The sequence below is a fragment of the Pseudorca crassidens genome, chromosome 19 (genome assembly GCF_039906515.1).
Source record: "Pseudorca crassidens isolate mPseCra1 chromosome 19, mPseCra1.hap1, whole genome shotgun sequence".
Lineage (NCBI taxonomy): Eukaryota > Metazoa > Chordata > Mammalia > Artiodactyla > Delphinidae > Pseudorca > Pseudorca crassidens.
The window spans coordinates 34160531-34188109 of record NC_090314.1 but is presented as its reverse complement, the minus strand read 5'-3'; the positions used below and the strand labels follow the sequence as shown (position 1 = coordinate 34188109).

Below are 27579 nucleotides of genomic sequence, written 5' to 3'. Positions count from 1 at the left end.
TTTGTAAAGTGCATCAAGTCTGGCCTTGGGTATGAGCGAGCTTCGTTCCCACTCAGGATCAGCGGCAACCCCGCACGAGCCCCAGCCGAAGCGTGCGCGGGCACCAACTGGCCTGCGCCTGCAACGGGCGGGGCTCTGCCGCGCCGCGTAGGGAACCGGGTTCCCGCCTCCCTAACCCAGCGTTTCCGTTGCCAGGGGAACTGGGGCGGCGCGCTTTCCGGCGCAGTCGCGCGCAGCGCAGCTGTCATGGCGGAGACCGTCTGGAGCACTGACACCGGAGAGGCCGTGTATCGCTCTTGGGACCCCGTGCGCAACCTCCGCCTCCGGTAGTCGCATCACCCCAGAGCCCCGTGCTTTTATGCTGTCAGATAATTAGAGCCTGAACTTCACTTCTTGTTTGCTGGGACCCTCACTTGGGTTTGCAGTCCTGACCGCTGTCACCTCGTCTCCCCGCGTCTCCCTCACTACCCGGCACCCTCTTCACTCACAACTTCCAGACCCACCCTTTCAGGACCCTGCCGCTCCCAAGTTTCTCGAGGCCCTCTGTCTCCAGTACACTCTCCCATCGTCTTCTCCTTAGGTCCCCGTGCCCCACTCACATCCCCTCTGTCGCCTACACCCCGCCACATTCTTGGGAACTCTTCTGAGTTTTGTTTCTCCATCTTTGCTCTGCGTTCATCTCCTGGTTGAGTGTTTTGTAACGAGTATTTTGGGCTTCTCTTTTCCTGGCAGAGTCCACCTGCAAAGAATCACATCAAGCAGCTACCTCCATTGCCAGCCTGCTGCCCAGCCTGGGAAGGACCTCATAGACTTGGCCACTTTCAGGCCTCACCCATCCACCAGTGGGTGAATGGTGGTGATGTGGCCGCGTGGGGATCTGGGGAAGGGCCTAGGGTGGAGGTTACCTCTTAAGACAGAGTAGACCCAGGTCTATAGTCTGAGAAGAGGTATAGAGAGGATGGGTTTATTGTCCAAGGTCACAGGGCTGGTAAATGTTGAAGCCAGGATTTGATCCCAGGCAATTTTAACTACTACATTATGTTGTGTAAAATTGAATAAGGCTTGATTCCTGCCGTCAAGATGCTGATCCGAATTGTGGTCAAATGTAGGGAAATAGCAAATACCATACTTTAGATACGTTATAAATTTGCCTGTCAACCGAAATACAAATTTGTGGCATTTTTTTCCTAAGAGAAAATATCACTCCAAGCTTGAAACATACAACTAAACACTTTTTAAAACAGCTTAAAAATTGGGGTCTGCTTGGAAAATGTACATATTAACACCATCTGTGTTCTAGCAGTTTTCCTTATCTGGGAAGCCAGAAAAGTGAGGAAGAGAGGACAGTGTGTTTGCGTTAGGTCACTGGTCTCTCTGCTTTTGTTGTTTCTGTTCAAAAATATTCCTGGGCAAGAGTGTGAGCTGGCAGGTTGTGAAGCATGTGTCTTTGGAAAAGGCACACTCAGCTAGGAGTGTGTGTATTAGATTTGGTTCTTAAAAAAAAAAAATCAGTTGTATGTCTTTCCTTTTCTCTCCTGATACTTGGTCTCTTAAGGTTATAGTGTTAGTGATTCTAGATATATGGCTTCAGGAATAGTGAAGATAAAAATGCCACAGTTCCTGTCTAGCAAATGTACGCAGTTGGGATTGAGGAAGAGCTATTTAGCCTGTATCTAATAAATGTCAGCTCTTGACACTGAATTAGATCAAATAATTCCTGGAAGGCATGACTTCCTTTTATTCAAATCAGAGTAGTGATTAAGACTTCTTGGGTCCTAATCTTGGCTTCTACACATATCCACAGCCTCTATAGAGTAAGTCTAGAGTGAGTGCTTCATAGATCAGTGAACTCCAACTGATTTTGTGGCAAATATAAGAGCAGGGACTTTGGTTATAACCAACCACAGAGTGAGAAGTGGTGCTAGTTTGGCTCAAACATTTGACTCACTCTGTTGTCTTTGGAGGTGGACACCGCCCGGAGGTAGATGAAGAGGAGGAGGTCGTGATTGGGTGGCAAGAGAAGCTCTTCAGCCAGGTGAGCCAGTGTCCCTTGTCTGCTCAGTCTGCCTCCCCCTGGTCCACCTCCACCTGACTAGTCACAGGGAAGGATTCTTGATACATATGGCTAAACTGATTTCCAGAAAGCTTGTAACAGTTTATACTTTCCACTGTTGTGCTTATGGGGTCAATGGAATATAGTGCCTGCCACTACCCAGTTTTATAATCCTGGGTAAGACACTTTTCATCTCTGGGCCACATACCAAAACAGCAGAATTACTGTTTTGGTATGTCAATTCTGTAATAGCAGAATTGAATTAGACTATCACTGTGGTTCCTTTTAGCTCTAACATTCGTTGGCTCTCCTGTCCTCCATTAGTTTAGATAAACGACAGTTGGCTATGAGAACATGTCAAGTTGCATCAGCTCTATAGAACTAATTTGACCAAACTGTTACAGGAGCAAAATTTGACATATTCTCAGTAGAACTTTGTTTCTTTGTGACCTCAGTTCGAAGTAGATCTGTACCAAAATGAAGCAGCCTGTCAGAGCCCTTTGGATCATCAGTACCGCCAAGAGATTCTGAAGCTGGAGGATCTGGATGGCAGGAAGAACCGACGAATCTTTACCTACACTGACTCTGATAGATACACCAATTTGGAGGAGGTAGCATTCTTCCCCAAGCACCGTAGCTCCCTTCACCTTTGTCTGCCCTAGCTTTCCGGCCTCTCTGTATGTTAACTCGGAAGCCTGTTAAGGGGATACAGACCTTCTGGCAGCCAAGCTGGAGTAGGTGGGCACAGTCTGCGGGTGGTGAGGCTGCTGCTCCCGGCTCCATCTGCTGGAGGGCCTGGGGGAGCCGGCAGTGTCTCTAATCACAGGCTTGCAGCCTACAGACTGGGAGAAGCAACCACTGGGTTTGGCTTCCTCCATGCATCATGAGATCAGACAGGTGGATGGAGTCTAGAGCCATCTAGATAAAATTCATCACGGATTCAGCCGAAACTGAATATATGGGTTTGAAGAAGGATTCAGTACTGCGTGGGGAATGGCTTATATCCTCAATTTGCCTATGACAGCTATACCCTCATGGACTTGTTTTACATTTTCTTCTGCATATTCTGTCTTAGTGAGATTTTAAACTCCTTGAGGGAGGGGAGTGCCTATATTATCTGATTTTTGTCTATGACCTTGTAGATCTCTGCAAGGAGCCAGGTGTTAAGTGAATGTTTTTGAAAGGTTGATGCTTATATCAGGAAAGCTGTGGGTTGGTAGCATATAAAATTTGGGTTGTCTGTTTTGGTAAACAAAAGAAAATTACAGATAGTGTTCAGTTACCCATGGGAGGGTTTTCCACAGGATACCTGTGTTACGCTTCACATCTTCCAGCTACCTAGTGATGTCAACGTCTACCAGGCAGACTCGCCAAACCTTTTGTTGGTATGTGTTTAGAGATTGCAGGCTCATTTTAAGATGAGCATAAATAAACTCATTTCTCAAGGATAATGTGCTGCTGTAACCTTCGGGCAAACCAAGGCTTGGTTGGGCTCTTCCTTGGGCTGTTTGTGCCACTGTGCCCGCCGTCAGTGTGATTGTGAGGTGGCCGTGCGCTGAGGTTCAGGTTCTGTGTGAAGTTTCAGAAGGAAGACTTCCCTCCAGGTCCTTGGTCCCACACGGCCCTGAGCAAGCTTACACTGGGCTGCTCTGTTTTCCCAGCACTGTCAGAAGATGACCACTGCAGCCAGCGAAATGCCGTCATTCTTGGTCGAGCGAATGGCAAATGTCAGGCGGCGACGGCAGGACAGGCGAGGGATGTGAGTGCAAGTGTGTACAGGGCCGTGGCGGCCTCTGTGGTCCGTCCATGCCTGTGTTCCCCGTATGCCCACCAACTCGAGCGTCCCATCCTGCAGCGGACCTCCACCTTCGTGTGCTCCCCTGAGCTCCTCCTTCAGGCTGTTCGGGGGGTGCCAGGGAAGTGACCCTTCCTGTGGTGTCTCCCAGGGAGGGTGGCATCCTTAAGTCACGAATCGTCACCTGGGAACCCTCAGAAGAGTTCATCCGGAACAGCCATGTCATCAACACCCCTCTTCAGACAATGTACATCATGGCAGACCTGGGTCCCTATGGAAAGTGAGTGAAGCTTCTTACTGCCCGGCTCAGACCTTCATTCTCTTCTCCTGTCACTAACCATCACTCTCCTGTTATAGTCATCCCAGGTATATGGGAGGGAGGGATGTTTTCCTTCTACTTTTTCTTTGGAAGAGAGTATTTTACCATGACAATTCTCACTCCAGCCTCTGTCCTCTCCCCTGATATGTCCTGAACACCTCTTCCTCTTTCCCTGGAGGTGGGGCGGCAGTCTTGAACCCTGGTGTTAATTCCCTGGTTTCTAGGCTTGGCTATAAGAAGTATGAACATGTCCTCTGTACTCTGAAGGTGGACAGTAACGGTGTGATCACAGTAAAACCTGACTTCACTGGCTCCAGAGGACCCTACAGGTGAGAAGAGGAAGAAGGGGATGGCGGAGACTGGCATTGCTTTCCTGGGCTTCACTTCTTGCCCCAAGTTGAGGAGATTCTCTGAAAGCCCTTCATGTGTTCTAACTTTTAAATTCCCAGCCAGTGGTTCATATTCTGTTCCAGGTCATAGACCCTTAGGACACTGGGCAACCTTTTCTCAGCAAATATGCACCTACCCGGATTTGAAAGTGATACCTTCATCAGTGTCGTCAAGTGAAAATAATTCTCTGTGCTGCTGCATGTAGGGACTAATCAAAACTGGGAGAGATGAACTAGCCAGGTCTTCTCCTCTGGCCTGACTGTTCCTCATCTTACGTCTTAGAATAACAGAACTGTAAATCGGCTCCTCCCTGGGCTGGGTCTGGAGGGCCCCACCTCCTGTTTGCTGAGTTAGTCCCTTTGTGGCTTTGACCTTACAGAATCGAGACAAACGGGGAGAAGCAGGAGCTGTGGAAGTATACGATTGACAGCGTGTCCTCCCTTGCACAGCCTGAGGAGGAAGAGCGGGAGCAGCGTGCGCTCAGGGACGTAAGTGCTGGTTCAGTCTGGGAACCAGAGAGCTGGGAGCCGAGGCCGCGGCCGAGGTTGGGTCAGCAGCTGCAAGGCCTTGCTCTTAGAGGCCTTGCCTGACTTGGGAAGCGCTGCTGACATGTCAGATGTAAGGTTTCGATCCTATTATAAGATCATCACAATAATGACCATTTATTTGAGCATTTGCCATGCTCTGTGCTAGGCCCTTCACATACTTTATTTCATTTAGACTGTACCACAAGCCTTTAGGTGAATATTTTTATTATTACCACTTTATAAATGAGGAAATGGAGATCAAGAAGCTAAGCAGTCTGCCCGAGGTCACGTAAGTGCGAGAGCCCGGTTGGCCCCAGACCGGTGGACTCCAGAGCCTCTGTGCTTCACTCTCAGATGTCAGTGTCTGGGATGCTTAGGCCCAGCTTTCTGTGGCACGTCCCACTCCTGCTGCTTTTCTCCCTCCCGTGCAGATCTGGACCCTGGTCTGGCTGGGGTCGCACCTTGAGTTTCAGTGTGGTTTGTTTCCTCAGCTCTATGGCCGGCACAAAGAGTATCTCAACAGCCTCGTGGGCACTGACTTCGAGACGGTGAGTAGCTGGGTTTCCTGCAGCTCCGCCAGCTGGGTTTCTGTAGCCAGAGCGTTCTGACTGCGGCTCAGTGACAGTTCTCTCTTCAGGGTCCCAAAGACATACTCCTCAGTGGAAAAAAGTAAAAAACAACATTTAGAGTATAGTCCTTGTTATGTTTTAGAAGCATTGCATATTGATATAGAACTGTTAATGCATAGGAAAAGGTCTCAAAGGGCACACACCCTATGGGTGGCTTTCTCTGGGGAGGGGGTGGGATTGGGAAATGGTAGATGGCTATTGGGTGGTGAGAGGGACATGTCAGGAATGTTTACTTTTTATTCTCTAAACTTAGGTGGTTTTGAATTTTTATCAGTGGGAGTGCATTCATGTATTACTTTGTAATTAATTTTATAAATAAATATAAAGATGAAAAGTGTCTTCCTTGCTCTTCATGTAGATATTTTTCCTAATGCCCCATAGAGAGGGAGGGGTGTCATTTCTGTTTGTCAAATAGTTTGGCTCTTAAAACAAAACAAAAGAGTTTAAGTCCGTAATCCTGTGGTCCTATTCTTTGTCTTCTCTTATTCCAGGAGTTCCATTTCTAGATCTGGAAACAAGGAGAGAGTTACCTGGTGGTCTCCCTCTCTCTCTCTAAAAAATTAACTTTCACTATTTTTGTGTTGTATTAGCAACAGATTTTCGGTGTTAAAAAGTGAGATAAGATAGATACACAAATAATTTAACAAGGAAACTTCCTGGTCTCTTGACCTCCCTCTAGAGGGAGCCGGGGTCTCTAGCCTCTCGCCCTACGGCGGCAGGCAGCTGTGTTTGCTTCTCTTGGCCGTTCTTGTAAATACCCCACTTTGTTGCCTTCCCCACCATGTAAATTAGGTGCTTTTTCCATTACATTACACACTTTTAGAAATGAAGGAAACAGATTTATGGAGAAGTGGCAGGTGGGGAGGAAGCGGGATTAGTCACACACCTGGATCTGGCGTCCAGCGTCAGGTCCTCTGGGGATTTACGGGCAGGCTGGAGGAGAGGTGTCGCTTCCCTCAGACCTCCTGATCTGCCCCACTTCTCTCTACCTCAGACGGTACCAGGTGCCCTCCGGCTCTTTGTAAATGGAGAAGTAGGTGAGTGTCTCACCAGACAGAAGCCCCTTGATGCTTGGCAGGTGTCAGATTTAGCTGTGGAGTAATCCTCCCTGCCCCAGTAGAGCCCTTGGGTTGTCCGCAGCACTCGGGAGACTCAGGCACGTGTCTTTCCTGGAAGCACAGGGAGTTCCTGGCCCTTGAGGGACTCGCTTCCACACGTGGGTAGGCCCTTTAGGACTGGGGCGGGTGCTAAGGGTGATAGGAGGATAACCTGAAACAGTTTCCTGTTTTCTTAGTTTCAGCCCAAGGCTATGAGTTTGACAATCTTTACGTCCACTTCTTCGTGGAATTGCCAACTACTAGTAAGTAATATTCATAAGTCTCTCTTTTTACCCATTCTGACAGTTTTCCAGAGGCATTCGGTCAGACTTCCTTCCCCACTCCTCCACTGAAATTGTTACTGTTCTTTTCAAGGTCATAGATCTCTTCCAAGATGTGAAACCCTGTGGTGACATCTCTGCCTTCACCCTACTTGGCCTCCCAGAAGCGTTCACCACAGTTCACTTTCCTCACTGAGACTCTCCTCTTGGCTTCTGGCTCTGTGCTCCTCTCGTCTCTCTCACTGGGGGCTCAGCGGCCTTCTTGGCTGTTCCCTCATCTTCTGTTGACCTAAAACTATTAGAGTATCCAAGGCTGGGCCTGGCCTTCTGCTACTCTCTCTCCACGGTCTTTCTAGGTGGCCTCATACATCCTGTGGCTTCAGTACTGTTTGTATGTCTCAGACTCCCGGATGTCCCTCTCTAGCCTTAGCCTCTCCCCTGAACTCCAGAGTCATGTCCACTTACCTCTTTGTCGTTCCTGTTTAACATGACCAAAAGCTTCTTGATTCCCCCTCTTGCCTCACACCTGCCCTCATGGTCTTGCCCATCTTAGCAGAATGGCAATGTCATCTACTTAGTTTCTGATACCAGAAACCTAAGAGACATCCTTGACTCCTCACTTTCTCTAGCTCCCTACCGCCATTCATTCTATCAGCAGTTCTTGGCAGTTCTGTCTCCAGAAGATGTCTTGAATCCTCCGTTCTCTCGAGGACCCTGGGCCAAGCCACCATCATCTCTTGCTTAGGCCGAAGCATTAGGTTTCTAATTTATCCTCTCACTTCCTGTCTTGCTCCCTCTTACGTTTCGTTTGCCACGTGCACCACAGCCTAACTGAGCCTTTAAAATGTAAACCAGTTGTGTCTCTTTTGAACTTAAAGCCCCAACAGCTTCCCTTCCCACTTAGAGCCAAATCCAGACTCCATTCTCTGAACGAGCTGGGCCCTGCCCATCCCTCCCTTACAGCATTGCAGTTGTAATTTCTGTTCTTGAGCAGGCCAAGTTCATTCCCACCTGAGGGCCTTTGCAGGGCCATTTCTTGTCTGAAAGCTTTTGTGTCCAATCTTTGCACGACTGGTTCTGCTTTAGTTTAGGTTTCAGCCTAAGTGTCACCTCTGAGTGGTGTTCCCTCACCACGCCGTCTAAACGAGCCTCAAGCCACTCAGTCCCTTCACCCTGTTTCATTTTTACTTTAGCATTTATTACTACTTGATAGTCTTTTTGTTGGTTGGTTTGTTGTCTGTTCCCCCCTCCCACCCCCAACAGGAATGGTAGCCCCATGAGAGACAGGAAGCTTTTTTATCTGGTCACCAAGATGTCCCCAGTGATCGGTCATAGCACATGGCAGACACACAGTGAATGTGAAATGAATGATTGATTGCATGAACGAGTGAGTGAATGGAGAAAGGAACTTTGTCTTTTTCTCAACTGCTTGCCTTCCTCCCCATTGACTTACTATATGTGGTCTTTGGTTTTCAGGCTGGTCAAGCCCAGCATTCCAGCAGCTCTCAGGAATAACACAGACCTGTGCCACCAAGTCCCTGGGAACGGTAGGGCAGCGAGAGGGGGCACCTAGAAGGGGGAAGGCATCTGAAGATTATCACGCTCACGGCCTGGGGAAGATTCCAGAGCTGGGTCCAGCCCTTCGCTGTGGGCTCTGCAGGGATGCCTGGTCCAAGGGTTCTCTCTGCCTTTTTGAGAGTGGTAGCAGCTCGGGTTTGGGTGTCCCTTCACCTCTCAGCCTTTTATTTCCTACCTGGGGTGATAGTTTTTCTTTTTCCCTTGGGATGGTGAGCTTGTCATTGGCTACAGGGAAAACAAATTCCAACTGAGCCCTCGTCCACCCCATGACACTGAGTATAAAATACCATTCCTCTTTTTTAGGATAATGTGGCTTACTTCTCCTACCCGTTCACGTTTGAGGCCTCCTTCCTCCACGAGGATGAATCTGCCGGTGAGTGGCCTGGCAGGTGCTCGGCCTTGGGCCCCTCAGACAGGCCCTCTCCTGGTGAAGGCCTCCCACGACCTGGCCGCTTCTCCCCCTTGCTGCAGGTGCTCTCCCGGCATGGCCTGTGCTCTACTGCGAGGTCCTCTCGCTGGACTTCTGGCAGAGGTATCGCGTGGAAGGCTACGGGGCTGTGGTGCTGCCTGCCACCCCAGGTGACCGCTCATCCCTGCCCTTCACGTGGCCCATGTGCCCTAGCTCCTAGAAACAAGGCTAACACTTCAGAAGATTCGACCACTTCCTGTGAGGAGTAGGGATGACTGGGAATTAGAAGCACTTAGCTTGCAAGATTTCCTTCTCCTTTTGAGGAAATTTTCCCCCTCTGTTAGAGACAACTGGGTGAAAGGACAGCTAACTGGGAAGCTGAGCAGCTCTGGGCTCTGCCTCCGGCTCCTCTGACCTGACTCGTGGCCTCGAGGGAGCAGCCGCGTGGCAAGATGGGCTCTCGGCGGACGTGTATTGAGTGGATCAGCTCCTTTTGAAATAATAGCCGCTGTCTTCTGTTATGCGCCAGGCAGTGTGCTAAGTGCTTCTCATTTAATTCTCCCCACCACTCTGTGAGGCATAGGTGTTGTTATTAGGTGAGGAGAATGGGGTTCAGAGAGGTTGAGAAACGTGTCCTGGTGCCCGGGTAATAACTGGCAGAGCTGAGATCTGAATTTCCATCTGATTGATTTTCAAGTGGGTACCCTAAACCACTCTGATGACCTTCACCAGAGGTCAGGCCATTACCAGACCAGGTGTTTTGGTGGTGGCGAGGCCCGTGTCATTGCCGGGAAGGCAGCAAGGGAGCACGTGCCATTTCCGGCCCCGCTCTCCTCTTCCTGCACAGGCTCGCACACCCTGACAGTCCCTACGTGGAGGCCCCTGGAGCTGGGCCCGGTGGCCGAGCTCAGGAGGTTTTTCATTGGCGGCTCTCTGGAGCTGGAGGACCTCTCCTACGTGCGGATACCAGGAACCTTCAAGGTGACTTTGGGGAGCCTTCATGCTGGGAACGTATGTCCCTATCTCTTCTGGAGTAAGGTGGAATCTGGGTTAAGGACTCTTAATTGTTCATTGCTTCATTATTGCTTAGTCCCTTCCCTCCTGTCTCGGCCACATCTTGCACCAGGTACAAAGATCACTGCTGTCCTAGGAGAGCTCCGGAAAATAGTACACTTAGAGGTTTCCCCTGGTCCCTGTCGGAATAACTGGCCCCTCCTTCCAGCCCATCCCTGAGTCCTCAGGAATCAGAGGATTGGCAGGCAGCTTATAAGACTGCTGATTCTCGAACGAGGTCGGAATGTTCCTTGATTTACACTTGGGAGGTGGTGGAATCTGGGTGTTGGGATGAAGTTTCCTCAACAGAATTGTTCTCCCCAAGAAGGGGAATAAGAATGGGAGTGAGGCCACTGTGGTGCCTGGGGTCTAGGAACCAACAGAAACCTGACGTTAACCGGATGCCGCAGGGGGAGCGTCTGAGCCGCTTTGGACTCCGCACAGAGACCACAGGCAGTGTCACCTTCCGCCTGCACTGTCTGCAGCAGTCCAGGTGAGTGGCCATCGCCCTCCGCCTTGGGGCTTCTGACCCTGAGGGCTGCAAGAGCAGCCATGGCCACGTGGCGGGCTCCCCTGCAGGGCCTTCATGGAGTCAAGTTCTCTCCGGAAGAGGATGAGGAGCGTGTTGGACCGTCTGGAGGGATTCAGCCAGCAAAGTTCCATTCACAACGTGCTAGGTAGGCTTCCCCCGACCCAATTCCAGCTACACCCCCCTCCAGCATCCCCGTGGGCCCCATTTCCCCCACACTGTGGCAGCTGACTCCTGTGTCTGCTTCCCTCACAGAAGCCTTCCGTCGAGCCCGGCGCCGCATGCAGGAGGCCCGAGAAAGCCTTCCCCAGGACCTCGTGAGCCCCTCGGGAACCACGGTCTCCTAGCTCACTGCAGTCCTGGCCCGCCGTGCACGAGGACAAGACGGGTGATATCCAAGGCCTGGGCCCTCTTCGTCTTTCTGATTAGAGACTCCGCTGACCTGCTGAGAACCAGAAGAGCTGAGAATCCTGGGCTGGACCCCTGCCTGGTCTTCAGCTGCTGGGTGGCAACAAAGCCAAAGACCCTGTGGCCCCCATATGGTCCCTGTCTTCATATGTCAGCCACTGCAAGTGACCATCGCAACAAGACAGGTTTTTTGGTTTGAGACCAGTTTTGGGGGGAAGCCCAAAGTTAGTTCTGTCCTCGACACAGCCTCCTTTCCGGCCTGTCTCATGGTCTCAGTGGCAGAGGGCAGCAGTACCACCTGCTCCACACCTGCTTTACACATGGAGGCCCGAGAAAGAAGGCGAGAGAGATCTTACACTCCTGGCCTGGGAACCCAGCCTCCTCTTCCCAGGGTAGCCTCCCCTTCCTGCTGGGGGCTTGTTTCTGTAGTAAATGAAGGCTGAAGGCAATGCCCAGTCCTTTCTGCTAGCTAGCTGTCATCTTTTATTGTGCTTTTTATACATAAAAACTTTTTACACTGACTGACGTTCTGTCGGCTGGTTTTCTGCTTGGGTCGCTTTCACGGCCAAGCTATTCTCCTTAACGTCGGGGCCCCTAACGCTGCTGCACTTCCCTGCCTTTTCCTACTCCACAGTGTTTCTTTTGATGCTCTAAACTCAGCCCCCAGGGGAGGCTTTAAGGTTAATGCCAGCTGTGTCTTAGCAGCACTCCTCTTAAACATCTGGAGCAAAGCATGGGACTGAGGTCCAGCCCCTGCCCCCCCTGAGCCCAATGCAGAAACCAGCTTCTGCCCTCAGGGGTGCTTTATTGGTAGAAGCAGAGGGTGCTGTGCAGCCTGCAGGCTCCAGAGAAAGACCGTGGGGTGGCTGGAGGCGGGGACTCTGTGGCCTCCCAGTCATAGGCAGGGGTCAGGGACAGGGTGGGAAATAGATGAAAGTGGCTGGAGATGAAGATGACTCCTCTTGCCTGGGCCTCAGGACCCCCTTGCTTGGCTCACGAGCCCTTGCACCTGGAGCTGACATGTGACCTATTACATAAGAGGCTTGCATGGCAGGAGGGTTCATTGCTGCTGGGAACCCTGGCCGTCACTCCCAGCCAGAGAACCAGCTCTGAGCTATAGCCAGCAAAAGCATCAGCAGGAAGCGGTTGCTCCAGGGGAGGAGGTAGCCTTGTGGTCTCCCCCAGGTTTCCTTGTCTCCACGGTCGGAGGCTTGGGATGGACTCCTGCGGAAGCAGCACAAGTGGCCAAGTGAGGAGCTTGCTGGATGTCCAGAGATTGAGCTGTTCTTAGGGTGTTGATGACCAAGCTGAGGCTACTTGGATACTTCCTAATTGCCCCGCAAAGTCCTGGGCCCTGGGGTTAACTATCAACCCAGAGGCTAGCACACTGGGAAGCCACTGTGCAAGCGTGATCTGTTGCTAGAGACAAGTTCTGTTGTTTCTGCTTAGGGGCCTGAGAGGACTCAGCTGTCCTGTCCAGGGAAGGATGTGAGGGCCTGACCCAGCCCAGGGCTGTTGGAGGAGGTCCCCCTTACCTGCAGAAGCCTCATCTGCCTCTCCAGGGTGACAGGTTCAGGCTGGGGATGCGGGTGCAGGGCACAAAGCCCCGGGGGTCGGTGTTGGCCCTGAAGATGTCCCTCGGAACGGTGGTGATACCAGTGTTGTCACACACAATTCGAGACAAGGAAATGTGGCTCAGGGCCCTGCGCTGTCTCTTGGTGAAAACACCCCGTTTCTGCCACCAGAACCTACCAAGACAGCGGAGAGATGTGGGTGGAGTTTGGCAGGGACGAGCAGGAATGAGCACCTGCTGTGTGTGAGGTACTTTACATACGTTATTTCATTCAATTCTCCAAAATCCCTGCAAAATAGGTATGATCCCCATTTTATAAAGGAAGAAACAAGTTCAGCAGTCTAGTAAATTGCCCAGTATTAATTGCACAGTAATTTAAGTAGCCAGGACTGGATTTGAACCCAGGTAAATGCCAAATCCAAATAAGAAGTCAAGTCTTAAACCACAAGCTTATTGGAGGGAAACCAGATTTAGCTTTTGTGCCCATGTTTTCTGGGATCCTTAAGCCTGGAACAGTGAGGCTGAGAAGTCTCTCTCCTGAGTTAAAGGTGCCTCCAACTCAGGCAAGTGCTCTCTCTGCCTCTTACCAAGCTCTCCAGGGAGGAGCTCCTGGTCTCAGATCCTGTGTACTTGGAAGAGATGAAGCTAAAAAGAGTACTTTCTCTCATTGCTGAGTCTTGAAATTCTAGTGCTTTTCTGCCCTGCCTCTGGGGCTGGTCCCTTTAGGGTAGGGGCACTTACCTGTCTCCACTTCGGGCTCTTCTGAACTGGTTCTCAAAAAGACAAGCCAGGAGAGGCCCCACTCGGGCCCCTGGCAAAAGAGGCTCTGCGATGGCCCCAATCCAGATGTCAATGTTGTCAGGTGTTCCATAGAGATCCAGGAACTTCCTTGCCAAACCCTGGTTTTTCAGAACCTGGCTGAGCTGTGCCAGATTCCGGGGCTGGGAGAGCCGGCAGAAGCGCCTCCAAGCATTGTACCCTGTAGGGAGAGGACAGGAGCAGTTCGGTCTTACCCCTGCGGATTCCCATTAGCTTCTGCTCGCCGCGATTTCTCCTGGGGGAGCTCTGTGGTCAGGCAATATTGGGCAGAAGAAAATCCCTGCTGGCAGAAGAGGCCTTGAACCTTCCAAAGACCAAACCACTGCCCTCTTAATTTGCAGTGCGAGCAGACAACCATGCTTTGCGCACACGCTGAGGAGTGTGTCCTAATGTAAGAAGCTGTCGTAACCCAACACTCACAATCACAATGATACTATCGTGGCATTAATCAGGCACAAGTAAGACATTATCTAGAACAGGAAAGACTCTCAGATTTGTAGAATGCCCGAATGAATAAATGAGTGAATGAACCAAGAAATGAAGAACATGGATAAAATTTATCTACTCAGAAGAGGACCACATGCTATATGATTCCATTTATATGAAAGGTCTAGAATAGGCAAATATGTAGAGATAGAAGATTGGTAATGGTCAGGGGCCGGAGTGGGGGTGGGGAGTGACTATTATTACTAGGTTTCTTTTGTGAGTAATGAAAATGTTCTGATATTAGATATGATGCACAACTCTAAATATACTAAAATCATTGAATTATATGCTTTACATTGGTAAATTTTGTGATATGTTAATTATATCTCAATATAATTTAAAATTAAAAATTTGAACTAAAATTAAAATTTTTTTTTCACCTACTCAGAAACTAACAAAGACCATACTGATTTCTCAGCTATCAGGATCCCACACCATGACAAGTCACATGATATGATGGGGACCATTAAGATAGGAGGAAGATAGCTTTGCCGTGACTCAAAGAAACACCAGCCCAACGTTGTCCATTGAACTACAACTCCCAAACCCCAGCCCCCAAGCTGAACAAAGGAAACCCACATAAGGTTTCACCATTACCGAGCACTGCTGTGCGGCTCTCTCTCAGGATCCTCACATTTTTGTGAGGTACTTTGTAATCCCAGTGTTATCAATGGATATTCGCTGAGCTTGAGCAACTGTGACTTTTCCAAGGTCACCCCACCATTAAGTGGAGTTCAGACCAGGCCTTCCAATTCCAAATTTGGGAAGGGATTGGAGGAGACTGCAAGAGCTGCGATCAGTACACTATTTGTGGGACAGTTTAGAGGGTACAGAAACTCACCGTGTGGCAGCTTGGGCAGCTAGCAATATCAGACCTCCAGCAGGGGGCGCCCACAACACTAGCTGTCAGGAGCACCCAAGCGTAGGGAAGGAAAGAAACTCAGGTTCTTGAGCGCCTGCTGTGTGCTAGCCAGGGGCTGTGTTAGGTGCAGTAGAAACTGCCCACCCTTTATTATTCACGGCCAAAAATTAGCAGAGGCAGATGGGGCTTCGGGTTGTGTTTAGACAGGGAAGTAGGAGATGGGGAGAGGGAGAGATGAGTGAGGCTGTGGCCAAAGCCTTCCCCTAACATCGTGGATTGAACAGGGGGATGGAAGGAGAAATTTTGAAACTGATTCGAATTTTACTACTTCCTAGTTATGTGGGCTTGGGCCAATTACTAGATGTCTCTGAGTTTATTTTCTCATTTATAAAAATGTCTGTCACAGCTGCTTTTCAAGGTCATTGGGAGGACTAAAAGAGTTAATATCCATTAAAGATCCTAGCAAAGCGCCTAATTTTTCTTATTTCCTGAGATGAAGTCTTTCTGTGGCCTCACCAAACAACCAAGGCCGTTACTTTTGCTCCACCTGTTCCCTGCCTCTCAGGCTCTTTGCCCAATTAGAGCCAAGAGCCAGTTTCTATATCCCTGGAACTGCCTCCCTGGATCTTGCCAGGGTGGTGGGGCATGGAGCAGCTCTTCCCTGCCTTTTTTTTTTTTTTGCGGTACGCGGGCCTCTCACTCCTGTGGCCTCTCCCGTTGCGGAGCACAGGCTCCGACGCACAGGCTCAGCGGCCATGGCTCACGGGCCCAGCCGCTCCGCGGCACGTGGGATCTTCCCAGACCGGGGCATGAACCCGTGTCCCCTGCATCGGCAGGCGGACTCTCAACCACTGCGCCACCAGGGAAGCCCTTCCCTGCTTTTTAAAGCCACTGTTTTTCTCTACGTCGAAAGTCCTGATCTCCTTTGTTCAGCTCCTGCGTCCAAGTCCTGGTCCTGTTGTGACCCTAAAGCTAGAGACCCTATGGAGGATGGAGAAGATGTGGCAGAACAGCAACAAGGAGGCCTCAGGGATGCTTTGTGGCATCAGCCTCAGCGCATCCTGTAGACAGTCCCAGTCAGAAAGGAGGCGCCAAGGGTCTTCTCTGAACCCTCCCCCCAACCAACCATCACCAGCAACCCTGCTCTGGGGAAGCCTGGGAAGGGGCGGGCAGCCCCCTCACCTGGGAGGCCATGGTCCCGGCTGCGTTGCATGTTGAGAGCTGCCAGGTCCAGCCCTATCCTTCTCACTTGCTGAAACAGCCGGTCTCGGAGCTCATCCACTAACATGGAATTTTGACAGTTCAGCTTGGCAGGGGTGGCCATGAGGCCTCGGAGGATGGGGTCGATGCCACCTGGTGGCGGGGAATATGAGCAACACAGATTAGACCAGCCTTTTGGAAGCCCCGAGGGTCATCACATGATGCCAAGCTAGCTCAGAGCTGGACAAGCCAGTCACTTACATTCTATAATGTTTGTATCCAGAAACGGTGGCCTGGGTGGACGTGAAGGGAGCTGGAGCCGGCAAGAAAAGCAATCACCCCCACTTCTCCGAGAAGGCAAGCTCCTTTCAGGACCACAACCACCAGTCTCCTCCCCTTTTAGAAATCCTCTAATCCCGGAGGGGACGGGAGGCCCGTGACTGAGGGTCTTGGTGGCGCCTGCCTTGTTTTCACTCACTTGGGGAGATGCTTAGCAGTAGCCTGGCCTCCGACACTAAGCTGGGCCCCACCCCCTCGCCCTGTCTGCCTCTGGAAAACCTGGTCACCTTCGTGCACGATTCGCCAGCTGGCGAAGAAGGTGGAGCTGAGTGGGACCCGCGAGTCGGGTGCTGAGGCCTGGTACTGGCTGTCCAGGCGGAACATGAAGGGCTGGATCATGGTGTGGCCGAAACGGAAGGCCAGCGTGAAGACGTTGGACACGCGGGGGTCTACATTGCAGTAGTACCCCTGGTAGGACCCCAGCGTTTTCCTGGCCCTGGCCTTGCCCAGAACCAAGGGCAGAAAGTCCCGGTAGGTGATGATCTGGAAGAAAAGATGGAGGAGGAACGTTACCTTAGTGGCCACCCACCCCACTCCCCTACCTTTGGACAGACCTTTTGCTTTTCGAAGCGCTGCTCAGACATATTGATTCTTTATTGGCAGTATGTCAAATGTGGCGATGTTAATCTCCCATTGTCTGATGGAGACACTGAGGCCCAGAGAGGCTGGGTGACATGAATGGGGCCACAGAGAGAGCTTGCGGCAGTATTGGGGATACAGGTCAGATCTCAGGAACACTCTCAATCACCCAGACCTAGCTGACTTGAGGCACATCCCCCAGGATGGCTTCTCACGCCAGATTGCCTTCTAAGGGATGCTGAGACCCAGGGCCCCCTACCTGGACCATGGCCCCCACGATCTTCCGAGCCTCCTGGTACAGCTTGTCACTGGTCCACCGAGGATTCAGGTTTCTCAGCTCAGTTGCCAGCCGGTTGTGCTCTCGCATAAAGAGAGTGTGCATGGCTGCCAGTTTCGGGGTTTCAGTTGACCGGCTGTCACCTTGAAAACCCCAAGTTCAGAGTCACCATAGTCCTTCCCAGAGCAATGTCTTTCTGCTAAGGCAGACAGAGCTCTGGGGACTAGAAAGAGGTGGTGGGATTTTGTGACCTGGGCCAAATTCCTGGCCCTCACTGGACCTCCATCTCCTCAGCTGTGCTGTGAGGCTCCACTGACAAACACAATGGGCCAGGAGTGGGAGGACAGTGGAGTCTCGGGTCCCTAAGTTACGGGAATGAGTTTGCGCGAGGTGGCACAGGGCAGCTGCTGGTCTTGGGCAGGAACCCTTTTGCCTAATGATTCTGCTCTGCAGGATTACCAGATCCACAGCTGGTGGAGGGTCCTGGGTGACTCTAGGAACCTGTCCTGTGGGTTGTATCCTTCTGCACGTTCTCTCCCGGGGGCTGGACCTCTCCCCAGCTTGGGCTTGGTGTCATGCTGCTCTCCCCAGGGAGCCCCATGGAAGGAGAAAGAAGGAAGGTTGGGCAGAGCCTGTTCCCGTAGCCAGACCTTCTCCTAGAGGCCGGGAAGGAAAGTACGTTCCTGAAGGTTGGCCTTACACACAGTCATTTGCTGGCTTTGAACTAAGCCCTTGTAATGTGGTCTTATTCAATCTACTCTTAAGTAAACCTCTGGTGAAGGCGCATGCCGCTCTTGCCAGGAGCAAAGAAACATACGATCCTTAGCAAAGGGGCTGGAGCTGACTCCCTGCAAAGGAGGTGGTGGAGCAGAGTGGAAAGAGCCCAGACCTGGCCACTACACTGACTTGAGTCCTCACTGTGGACTCTGCCATCTGACACTCTGCTCTGGAGCACGTTAGTTATCTTCCCTGACGAGTGTCTCATCTGCAAAACGAGGGTGCTCATAGTGCTCTCCTTTCAGGGCTGCTGTAAGGATTAGAGACGGCACATTTAAATATAGTAAGTAACCAGAAGCGATGACCATCATTATGATAACCAGCAAGGGGGGCAGGGGCAAAGACCCCCAGGAGAGTTCAGATTATGCCTCCAGAAGAAGGGACCAGGTGACAGTGTCTAGCAAGAGCAGGGGGGAAACTGAAGATTCTAAGGGAATTTAGCCCAGAGGAGAAAAAAAAGGTAGGCGAAAGTGAAAGCTACTTTCAGGTTATTAAAGAGGCTATTACTGTGTGAAAGATAGAGCTTTTTCTCCGAGGTTCTAGAAGCATGATGAAGAGCAACAGATGGGCATTGGATCAAAATGGGGGGGGGGGGCTGTCTGCAGTCAGCATCGCACCAGATGAACAGCAGAGGGGGTGAGCCCCTTATCACCGAAGAGAGTCAAGTGGCGATCTCCGGCCACACACCGGGTTCACAAAGGGACTCCTTCCAACTTACTGATTCTGGGATGACTATGCACAGATCTGTGTGCCTAATATTGAGGTCTGAAGCCATGCACCCCCATCGAGTCCCACGAGGCTTTCCCAACCCGGAGCCCAGGGACTGGCTGTTTCGTCCTTCCGTTCCCCCAGTCTGACCTGCCAGGAAGCAGGGGATGTTCGCGGTGCGGTTGGTGAGCAGGCACGGGTCTTCGTGCAGGTTGTCAAAGGGCAGCAGGGCCCGGCCGTTGTCATGGAAGAGGGTGTTGACGGCCAGCAGCCCCAGCTGGTTGGTCAGGTTGCGCAGCCTCATGGCCAAGGGGTCCTCGCTGCCGTACACCACGCTGGCGTCCAGGAAGGAGGTGAGTGCGTTGATCTGGTTGCGGACTTCGTTCTTGTTTTGGGGGCACGAGGGTGCCGAGCGGAAGAAGGGGATGCAGTCACGCTGGTTCATGATGCGGGGGTCATCGGGCGGGATCTGAGGTGGAAGAGGAGCCAGTGACACTGGGGCCCCTCCTGAGCAAGCTCACTCCTCCTGGTCATCCCCCACCTGCTTCAAAACCTTGCTCAAAACTCCCTTTTTCCAGGAAGCCCTCCTTGACTCATCCAGACTCACGCTGCTCACCAGGTCATCCGAGCACCCTTAGCACGTTGTGTCATAGAGGCATGAAAGGTTAGAAATGGACGAGGCCTGGGGCTTCCCTGGTGGCGCAGTGGTTGAGAGTCCGCCTGCCGATGCAGGGGACACGGGTTCGTGCCCCGGTCCGGGAGGATCCCACATGCCGCGGAGCGGCTGGGCCCGTGAGCCATGGCCGCTGAGCCTGCGCGTCCGGAGCCTGTTCTCCACAACGGGAGAGGCCACAGCAGTGAGAGGCCCGGGTACCGCAAAAAAAAAAAAAAAAATAAAAAATGGACGAGGCCTTAGATCCTCATTTTATAGGTGGGGAAACTGAGGCTCAGAGAGGGGAAGTGACAACTCGTTAGCGGGAGAGGAGGGATTAGAACCTAGTTCTCCTGACATGAGGCTTGTGCTCCTTTCATTCCATTCAATTCAACAGACATTTCCTAAGCCCCTTTCTGTGCCGGGTGCCTCGGAGACGGTGAAGGTCGAGGAAACCCAGGACAGGTTGCAGGAAGCTGGCAATTCCGTGAAAACAGACCTGCACATCGAGTAATGTAACTCTAAATTGAGGTGGCATTTGCTATGCTTGGCTTAAAAGTCAAGAGCTAGGGAGACCTTCAAGATGGTGGAGGAGTAAGACATGGAGATCACCTTCCCACAAATACATCAGAAATACATCTACGCGTGGAACAACTCCTATAGAACACCTACTGAACGCTAGCAGAAGACCTCAGACCTCCCAAAAGGCAAGAAACTCCCCACGTACCTGGGTAGGGCAAAAGAAAAAAGAAAAAACAGACAAAAGAATAGGGATGGGGCCCGCACCAGTGGGAGGGAGCCGTGAAGGAGGAAAGGTTTCCACACACTAGGAAGCCCCTTTGAGGGCGGAGACTGCGGGTGGCGGAGGGGGGAAGCTTCGGAGCCACGGAGGAGAGCGCAGCAACAGGGGTGCGGGGGGCAAAGCGGAGAGATTCCCGCACAGAGGATCAGTGCCGACCAGCACTCACCAGCCCGAGAGACTTGTCGGTTCACCCGCCGGGGCGGGCGGGGCTGGGAGCTGAGGCTCGGGCTTCGGTCGGAGCGCCGGGAGAGGACTGGGGTTGGCGGCGAGAACACAGCCTGCAGGGGGCTAGTGCACCACGGCTAGCCGGGAGGGAGTCCAGGAAAAAGTCTGGACCTGCCGAAGAGGCAAGAGACTGTTTCTTGCCTCGGTTTCCTGGTGCGCGAGGAGAGGGGATTAAGAGCGCTGCTTAAAGGAGCTCCAGAGACGGGCGCGAGCCGTGGCTATCAGCGAGGACCTCAGAAACGGGCATGAGACGCTAAGGCTGCTGCTGCCGCCACCAAGCAGCCTGTGTGCAGCACAGGTCACTATCCACACCTACTCTCCTGGGAGCCTGTGCAGCCCGCCACTGCCAGGGTCCCGGGATCCAGGGACAACTTCCCCGGGAGAACGGGCAGCGCGCCTCAGGCTGGTGCAACGTCACACTGGCCTCTGCCGCCGCAGGCTCGCCCCGCACTTCGTGCCCCTCCCTCCCCCTGTCCTGAGTGAGCCAGAGCCCCTGAATCAGCGGCTCCTTTAACCCCGTCCTGTCTGAGCGGGAACAGATGCCCTCAGGCGACGTACACGCAGAGGTGGGGCCAAATCCAAACCTGAACCTCGGGAGCTGTTCGACCAAAGAAGAGAAAGGGAAATTTCTCCCAGCAGCCTCGGGCGCAGCGGATTAAATCTCCACAATCAACTTGATGTACCTGCATCTGTGGAATACCTGAATAGACAACGAATTATCCCAAATTGAGGAGGTGGGCTTTGGGAGCAACTGTAGACTTGGGGTTTGCTATTTGCATCTAATTTATTTCTGGTTTTATGTTTATCTTACTTTAGTATTTAGAGTTTATTATCATTGGTAGATTTGTTTATTGATTTAGTTGCTCTCTTCCATTTTTTTATATATATATTTTTCCTTTTTCTCTATTTGTGAGTGTGTATGTGCATGCTTCTTTGTGTGAGTTTGTCTGTATAGCTTTGCTTTTACCATTTGTCCTAGGGTTCTGTTTTTGTTGTTGCTGTTGTTGTTTTGTGGTACGCGGGCCTCTCACTGCTGTGGCCTCTCCCATTGCGGAGCACAGGCTCCGGATGCGCAGGCTCAGTGGCCATGGCTCACGGGCCCAGCCGCTCCACGGCATGTGGGATCTTCGCGGACCGGGGCACGAACCCACGTCCCCTGCATCGGCAGGCGGACTCTCAACCACTGCAGCACCAGGGAAGCCCTGTTGTTGTTTTTACTATAGTTTTAAGTGCTTGTTATCATTGGTGGATTTGTTTTTTTGGTTTGTTGTTCTCTTATTTCTTTCTTTTTTTCTATTGCTTAAGAATCTTTTTAATTTTTAATAAATTTTTTATTTTAATAACTTTATTTTCTTTCTCTCTCTTTCTTTCTTTCTTTTTCTTTCTTTCTTTTTTTCTCCCTTTAGCTCTGAGCCGTGTGGCTGACAGGGTCTTGGTGCTCTGGCCGGGTGTCAGGCCTGTGTCTCTGAGCTGGGAGAGCCGAGTTCAGGACACTGGTCCACCAGAGACCTCCCAGCTCCATGTAATATCAAATGGCGAAACCTCTCCCAGAGATCTCATCTCAACGCTAAGACCCAGCTCCACTCAACGACAGGCAAGCTACAGTGCTGGACACCCCATGCCAAACAACTAGCAAGACAGGAACACAACCCCACCCATTAGCAGAGAGGCTGCCTAAAATCTTAATAAGGTCACAGACACTCCAAAACACACCACTGGATGTGGTCCTGCCCACCAGAAAGACAAGATCCAGCCTCATCTACCAGAACACAGGCACTAGTCCTGTCCACCAGGAAGCCTACACAACCCACTGAACCAACCTTAGCCACTGGGGACAGACATAAACAACGGGAACTACAAACCCACAGCCTGCAAAAAGAAGGCCCCAAACACTGTAAGTTAAGCAAAATGAGAAGACAGAAAAACACACAGCACATGAAGGAGCAAGGTAAAACCCACCAGACCTAACAAATGAAGAGGAAATAGGCAGTCTACCTGAAAAAGAATCCAGAGTAATGATAGTAAAGATGATGCAAAATCTTGGAAATAGAATGGAGAAAACACAAGAAACGTTTAAGAAGGGCCTAGAAGAACTAAAGCGCAACCAAACAGTGATGAACAACACGATAAATGAAATTAAAAATTCTCTAGAAGGGATCAATAGCAGAATAACTGAGGGAGAAGAACGGATAAGTGACCTGGAAGATAAGACAGTGGAAATAACTACCACAGAGCAGAATAAAGAAAAAAGAATGAAAAGAACTGAGGACAGTCTCAGAGACCTCTGGGACAACATTAAACACGCCAACATTCGAATTATGGGGGTCCCAGAAGAAGAAGAGGAAAAAAAAGGGACTGAGAAAGTATTTGAAGAGATTATAGTTGAAAACTTCCCTAATATGGGTAAGGAAATAGTAAAAATGGCCATCATCAAAAGAAATCTACAAACAACAAATGCTGGAGAGGGTGTGGAGAAAAGGGAGCCCTCTTGCACTGTTGGTGGGAATGTAAATTGATACAGCCACTATGGAGAACGGTATGGAGGTTCCTTAAAAACTAAAAACAGTACTACCATATAACCCAACAATCTCACTACGGGGCATATACCCTGAGAAGACCATAATTCAAAAGGAGTCATGTACCACAATGTTCATTGCAGCTCTATTTACAATAGCCTGGACATGGAAGCAACCTAAGTGTCCATCAACAGATGAATGGATAGAGAAGATGTGACACATATATACAATGGAATATTACTCAGCCATAAAAAGAAACGAAATTGAGTTATTTGTAGTGAGGTGGATGGACCTAGAGTCTGTCATACAGAGTGAAGTAAGTCAGAAAGAGAAAAACAAATACCGTGTGCTAACACATATATATGGAATCTAAAAAAAAAAAAAAAAAAAAAAAAAAAGGCTCTGAGGAACCTAACAGCAGGGCAGGAATAAAGAAGCAGATGTAGAGAATGAACTTGAGGACACAGGGAGGGGGAAGGATAAGCTGGGATGAAGTGACAGAGTGGCATGGACATATATACACTACCAAATGTAAAATAGATAGCTAGTAGGAAGCAGCTGCATAGCACAGGGAGATCAGCTCGGTGCTTTGTGACTGCCTAGAGGGGTGGGCTAGGGAGGGTGGGAGGGAGACGCAAGAGGGAGGAGATATGGGGATATATGTATACGTATAGCTGATTCACTTTGTTATACAGCAGAAGCTAACACACCATTGTAAAGCAATTATACGCCAATAAAGATGTTAAAAATTAAATAAATAAAAAAAAGTCAAGAGCTAAAGGTATAATAGGAAGATGAGGGACAGTTCCCCAGAGGAGCTTGAGGAAGGAGCCAGCCAGGGGCCCTCACATGTCATGTCGCGAGAACATTGCCCTACCCAGTAGGGGCGAGTGAATGTGTGTGTGTGTGTGTGTGTGTGTGTGTGTGTGTGTGTGCGCGCGTGCGCACAGAGGGTCCCCTCTGTCCCCAGAAGAGGCTGTGCTCCCTGGAGCCCGTCTTTTCTTCCCTAGTGTCCCTCACCATCCTTGCCTCTCAGCTGAAGGATAGCACCGTGCTCACAGCCCGATCCCAGGAAATGGTGAGAACTGCAGGGCCCTCAGACCACCCCAGGAGGGAGAGAAGGGCAAGAGCTAAGAGACCCTAACGGCTTCCCCTGTTGGAAAGGGACCCAGGGGTCAAGGCTAGTCTCAACTTCTTCCCCTTCTGTGAGGCCAGCACCGGGACTTCGTGGCAGGTTGCCCCCCGCCCCCGCCCCAAACACACACAGAACCAGGCGTCTGTGCCGGACTGTGCATCTCTGTCTGATACTCCAGAGTCACAGGCAGCTCCTTAAGGCAGGTGCACTAGGTACCAGATGCCCAACCCCAGCTCTCTGCCAGAGGTGGAGGCCACACCAGGAGCCTGGGAGTCAGGGTTGAGTACCTTGATGGGGAAGCAAGGGGGCAGCTGGTCACAGGTCCTCTCACAGTCGACGCCCACAGTGAAGGCCACTCTGGCTGGGGACTCAGGGACGAAGTCCAAGTCGTGGTCAATGAACTGGCCCCACTGCATGAACATGAGGGACCGGCCCCGGTCGGTGGTTAGCCTCTCGCTGGGGAAGCGCACGATCTGGTTGGAGACAGCTCGGACCTGGTGGGGAGATAGATCAGCGTGGGGCGCTGACTCTGCAGGGTGTCAGAGCCAACCCAGGACTCAGGGGGTGGCAGGTTGCCCCTGCTGGAGTTAACACAGTCCCTCCTCCTCCCCTGCCCTCCCCTCCCCTCTCCTGCTTTGTCCCACTTCCTATGTGGCTGTCATTCCTACAAGGATGCTCTCCAGCCCAGCTCCTGAGGACTCCAGGAGTAATTCCAGGAAGGGGACGGGCCAGGTTGGCTGGCTCAGACCCCACCAGCTTCTCCAGAGAGATAAATAGATGAAACTGATAGATCAATTTATAGACTAATGGATAATTAGATGGTAGAACTGATTGACAGATGCAAGGATTGGTTGCTAGGCGATGGATAATAAATAGAGAATTGGATAGATGGAAAGATCAACGGAAGAAAAATTGATAAATAGATGTTGATAGACGGGTAGATGACAGATTGTTATTTTGGCATATGAATAGAAGATTGATAAATTGTTAAATGTGAAATAGTTTAGGTCAATAGATAGAACTACATTAAGATGTATTGCTTCTTATATTTAGCAAGGTACTTTGACATGAATTCTTTCAGAAAAAAACAATATTGTAATGGCTAGCATTAATATATCACATCCTACACGGATGTTTATATCAAGGACTTTATTTAATAGTCACAACAGCAATATTAGGTGGGTTTTACGGCCATTTTACAGCTGAGGAAACCGATTCAGCTGGAGTCCTTGCCCAGAGTCATCAGCCAGCCTGTGGGACAGCCTCGTTCGAGCCCTGTCCGACTCCGGGCTGTGCTTTTACTCCCCACGTTTAGAAGAGATGGAACGTCCTCCAGCCCCTCAGCCCTGACTCACAAGGGGGAGGAGGAAGCCATTGCGCTTCTTGTCGGGGGTCCAGCCGAAGGGGAGCGACAGCCCGTCCTCATACTCGGCTGGCAGCCAGCGCGCCAGGGGCTGGTTGGAGGCCCCCAGCTGTGGTCTCCTCCTGCAGTGGTGGGTGGGCTGGGGTTAGCAGGGTTGGGGAGGAGAGGAGGGAACTGGGCCCCACCAGGTTAGGTGCTGCCCCAGCACCCACTTGTTGTTGCATCTCCCAGTGATGGTTCGGTACTTGTTACTGCACTTCTCGGCTTCATCCCGGGGTGCACAGCCACTGGCCTGGGACAGCAGCCACATTTGGGATTTCGTTAGCACATCTGCGGGTGGGACAGTGGGCAGGGTTCTAGCTTCTCCTAGAGCTGGTCTGTTCTGTACCTCCCATCCCCTTCCCCTCTCCCCTCCCAACACCCCGAGGCGTGCACCCTGCAACCCCCTCCTGGCTTCCTTCCACTCCGCAGTACCAGTGACATTGAAGGATCCGGGCCCCTGGAGTTGTAACTTCTCTTCCAGCAGTCCCAAGGCCACATGCATATAATCGGCAGCCTGAACGACTCTCCTGGTGGCTGCTGCTTGTTGTTTGAAGTAGGACAGGAGGTCCATGGGGCTGGCCAAGCCACTGTGAAGCCGCTGCTTGATGCTGCCCAGAAGAGGAGAAGGGAGGGCTGGAGAGAGGAAGCAGACACACCCAGCAGAGCCCTAGCCTGGGCAGTGGACAGTCAGCACGGTGTAAGCAGACAGAAGGATGGATAGAAGGGAGACTCTCTACCGACATGGCACTGTCCCAAGGTGCCCAGGGGCAGGTGATGGGTGAGATGACCTTGGCTGGAGTCCATCCATCCCCCATCGTCAACCCTTCCAGGCCCATGCAGTCCCCAGACCCAGGCCCGGGCCCACCTCCTCTCAGTCTGATTGTAGGCAGTATCCACTAGCAACTTGGCCTCTGTTATGCAGCTCTGGAGGACTGAGGTCTCCACTACCCTAGGGGAGGCTGTTCAGAGGGAAGGAGGCTTAGGGTCCAGGGCAGCCACAGGTCCCTCAGACCCAAGTGCTTCCCCCTCCATTGCCCTCCTCCCTGGCTGTCCAAGGGGCTATTACCTGGGGTGGTGCCCTCAGAGAGCCGGGCCAGGGTGAGGGTGTCCAGGAGCCCAACCAGGGCCAGGAGCAACTTCATCTCTGCAGCGAGACCCCAGCCACAGGGGGGTAAGCGAGCACACCTCTCACCTCCTCCTGCTCTTCTGTGGAAGTAGCTGGGAAGGGACTTTTATAGCCTGTCCTGGGGGAGGGAGGGGAGCTCTGGGCCTCAGAAGCCCAGCCTCTTGAGGTGGAGCTCTGGGACTTCCCTCTCGTTTGGGGGGCATTTGTGACACTGAAACACCCCACTTTACCCCTCACCAACATGGAGATGTTCTTTCATCTGCTCACTCCATCCCCCGCCTCTTTGTTATCGAGTTCACTGATATATTTCTCCCAGGGCCCAGAGCAGTGCCTAGAACACAGCCGTCGCTCAGTGAATATTTGCTGGGTGTGCCTCAGAAGAGCGCTGCGCCTGGTCCTGCCCCTAACTATGTGTATGGTCTCGGGCAAGTCACTTCCCCTCTCTGAGCCTCAGTCTCCACATTCCTAAAATGGGACTTGGGCTAAATAATAGGAAAGGCCCCTCTCCTCCTCCAACAGGGCAGAAGCCGGGTCTGTCTTACTGTCCTATCTCCCCAGCCCCCAGCACAAGGCCTAGTATTCGGTAGGTGCTCAGTAAGTTGATTGAGGGGATGAATGATGTGGGGTCAATGATTCGGTCCCTCCCCCTTGCTCCAGCTCTCTCCAAGATGCAGGGGAAGGTGAGGTGATGGCGGAAGCAGGGCCTAGCAGTGAAAATTAAGGTGCTGCCTCATGCGCCACCTGGGGGACACAGTGCGAAGTCACCGGGAAGCACCCCGCGGAGTGATGGCAGCAGGCTTCCGTGCAAGCTGAGGACCTGCCTGGGGCTTAGCGCTTCTCTGCGCGCTTCTTCAGTGCGCGTCAGTAGCAGGTTTGCACCACCTGCTCGGTGTAAATTCTGACTTTCTATGGGCTTGGTCAGCAGTGGCTTCCTTAGGGGAGGCGGTGGGCTCCGACCCACCTGGGTTTGGACCCCGCTCGGCCTGCACCACCTTGGCTGGGCCTCCATTTCTGCATCTGAAGGGTAGAA

At 51.7% G+C, this 27579-nt stretch overlaps 2 protein-coding genes across 10 annotated transcripts; one reads left to right on the top strand and one right to left on the bottom strand.

Moving 5' to 3' along the window:
• The first annotated feature begins 205 nt into the window (after positions 1–205).
• On the top strand, positions 206–11590 carry MKS1 (MKS transition zone complex subunit 1). 9 transcript variants are annotated; one of them, XM_067716754.1, is made up of 18 exons: positions 206–326; positions 733–842; positions 1965–2035; positions 2509–2664; positions 3715–3812; positions 4000–4128; positions 4392–4496; positions 4937–5045; positions 5576–5632; positions 6708–6750; positions 7008–7073; positions 8568–8638; positions 8973–9042; positions 9141–9248; positions 9926–10059; positions 10542–10624; positions 10711–10808; positions 10916–11059. In XM_067716754.1, the coding sequence occupies exons 1-18, from the start codon at positions 247–249 to the stop codon at positions 11005–11007; spliced, it is 1680 nt and encodes a 559-aa protein (XP_067572855.1). In that variant the 5' UTR covers positions 206–246; the 3' UTR covers positions 11008–11059. The 9 variants fall into 9 exon arrangements, 8 of the variants coding, with proteins under 8 accessions (XP_067572855.1, XP_067572863.1, XP_067572858.1 ...); XR_010937639.1 differs by lacking the exon at positions 10916–11059 and having other exon boundaries at positions 10505–10624; positions 10711–10777; XM_067716762.1 differs by lacking the exon at positions 10542–10624 and having other exon boundaries at positions 10916–11590.
• Positions 11591–12608: 1018 nt separating this feature from the next.
• Positions 12609–26565, bottom strand: EPX (eosinophil peroxidase). The gene is made up of 12 exons (XM_067716753.1): positions 26490–26565; positions 26289–26382; positions 25856–26031; positions 25594–25711; positions 25374–25503; positions 24306–24512; positions 18839–19157; positions 17186–17346; positions 16575–16830; positions 15991–16161; positions 13383–13620; positions 12609–12816 (listed from the first exon to the last, which is right to left on the bottom strand). Exons 1-12 carry the CDS (start codon positions 26563–26565, stop codon positions 12615–12617), a joined length of 2148 nt encoding a protein of 715 aa, XP_067572854.1. The 3' UTR covers positions 12609–12614.
• Positions 26566–27579: the final 1014 nt, after the last annotated feature.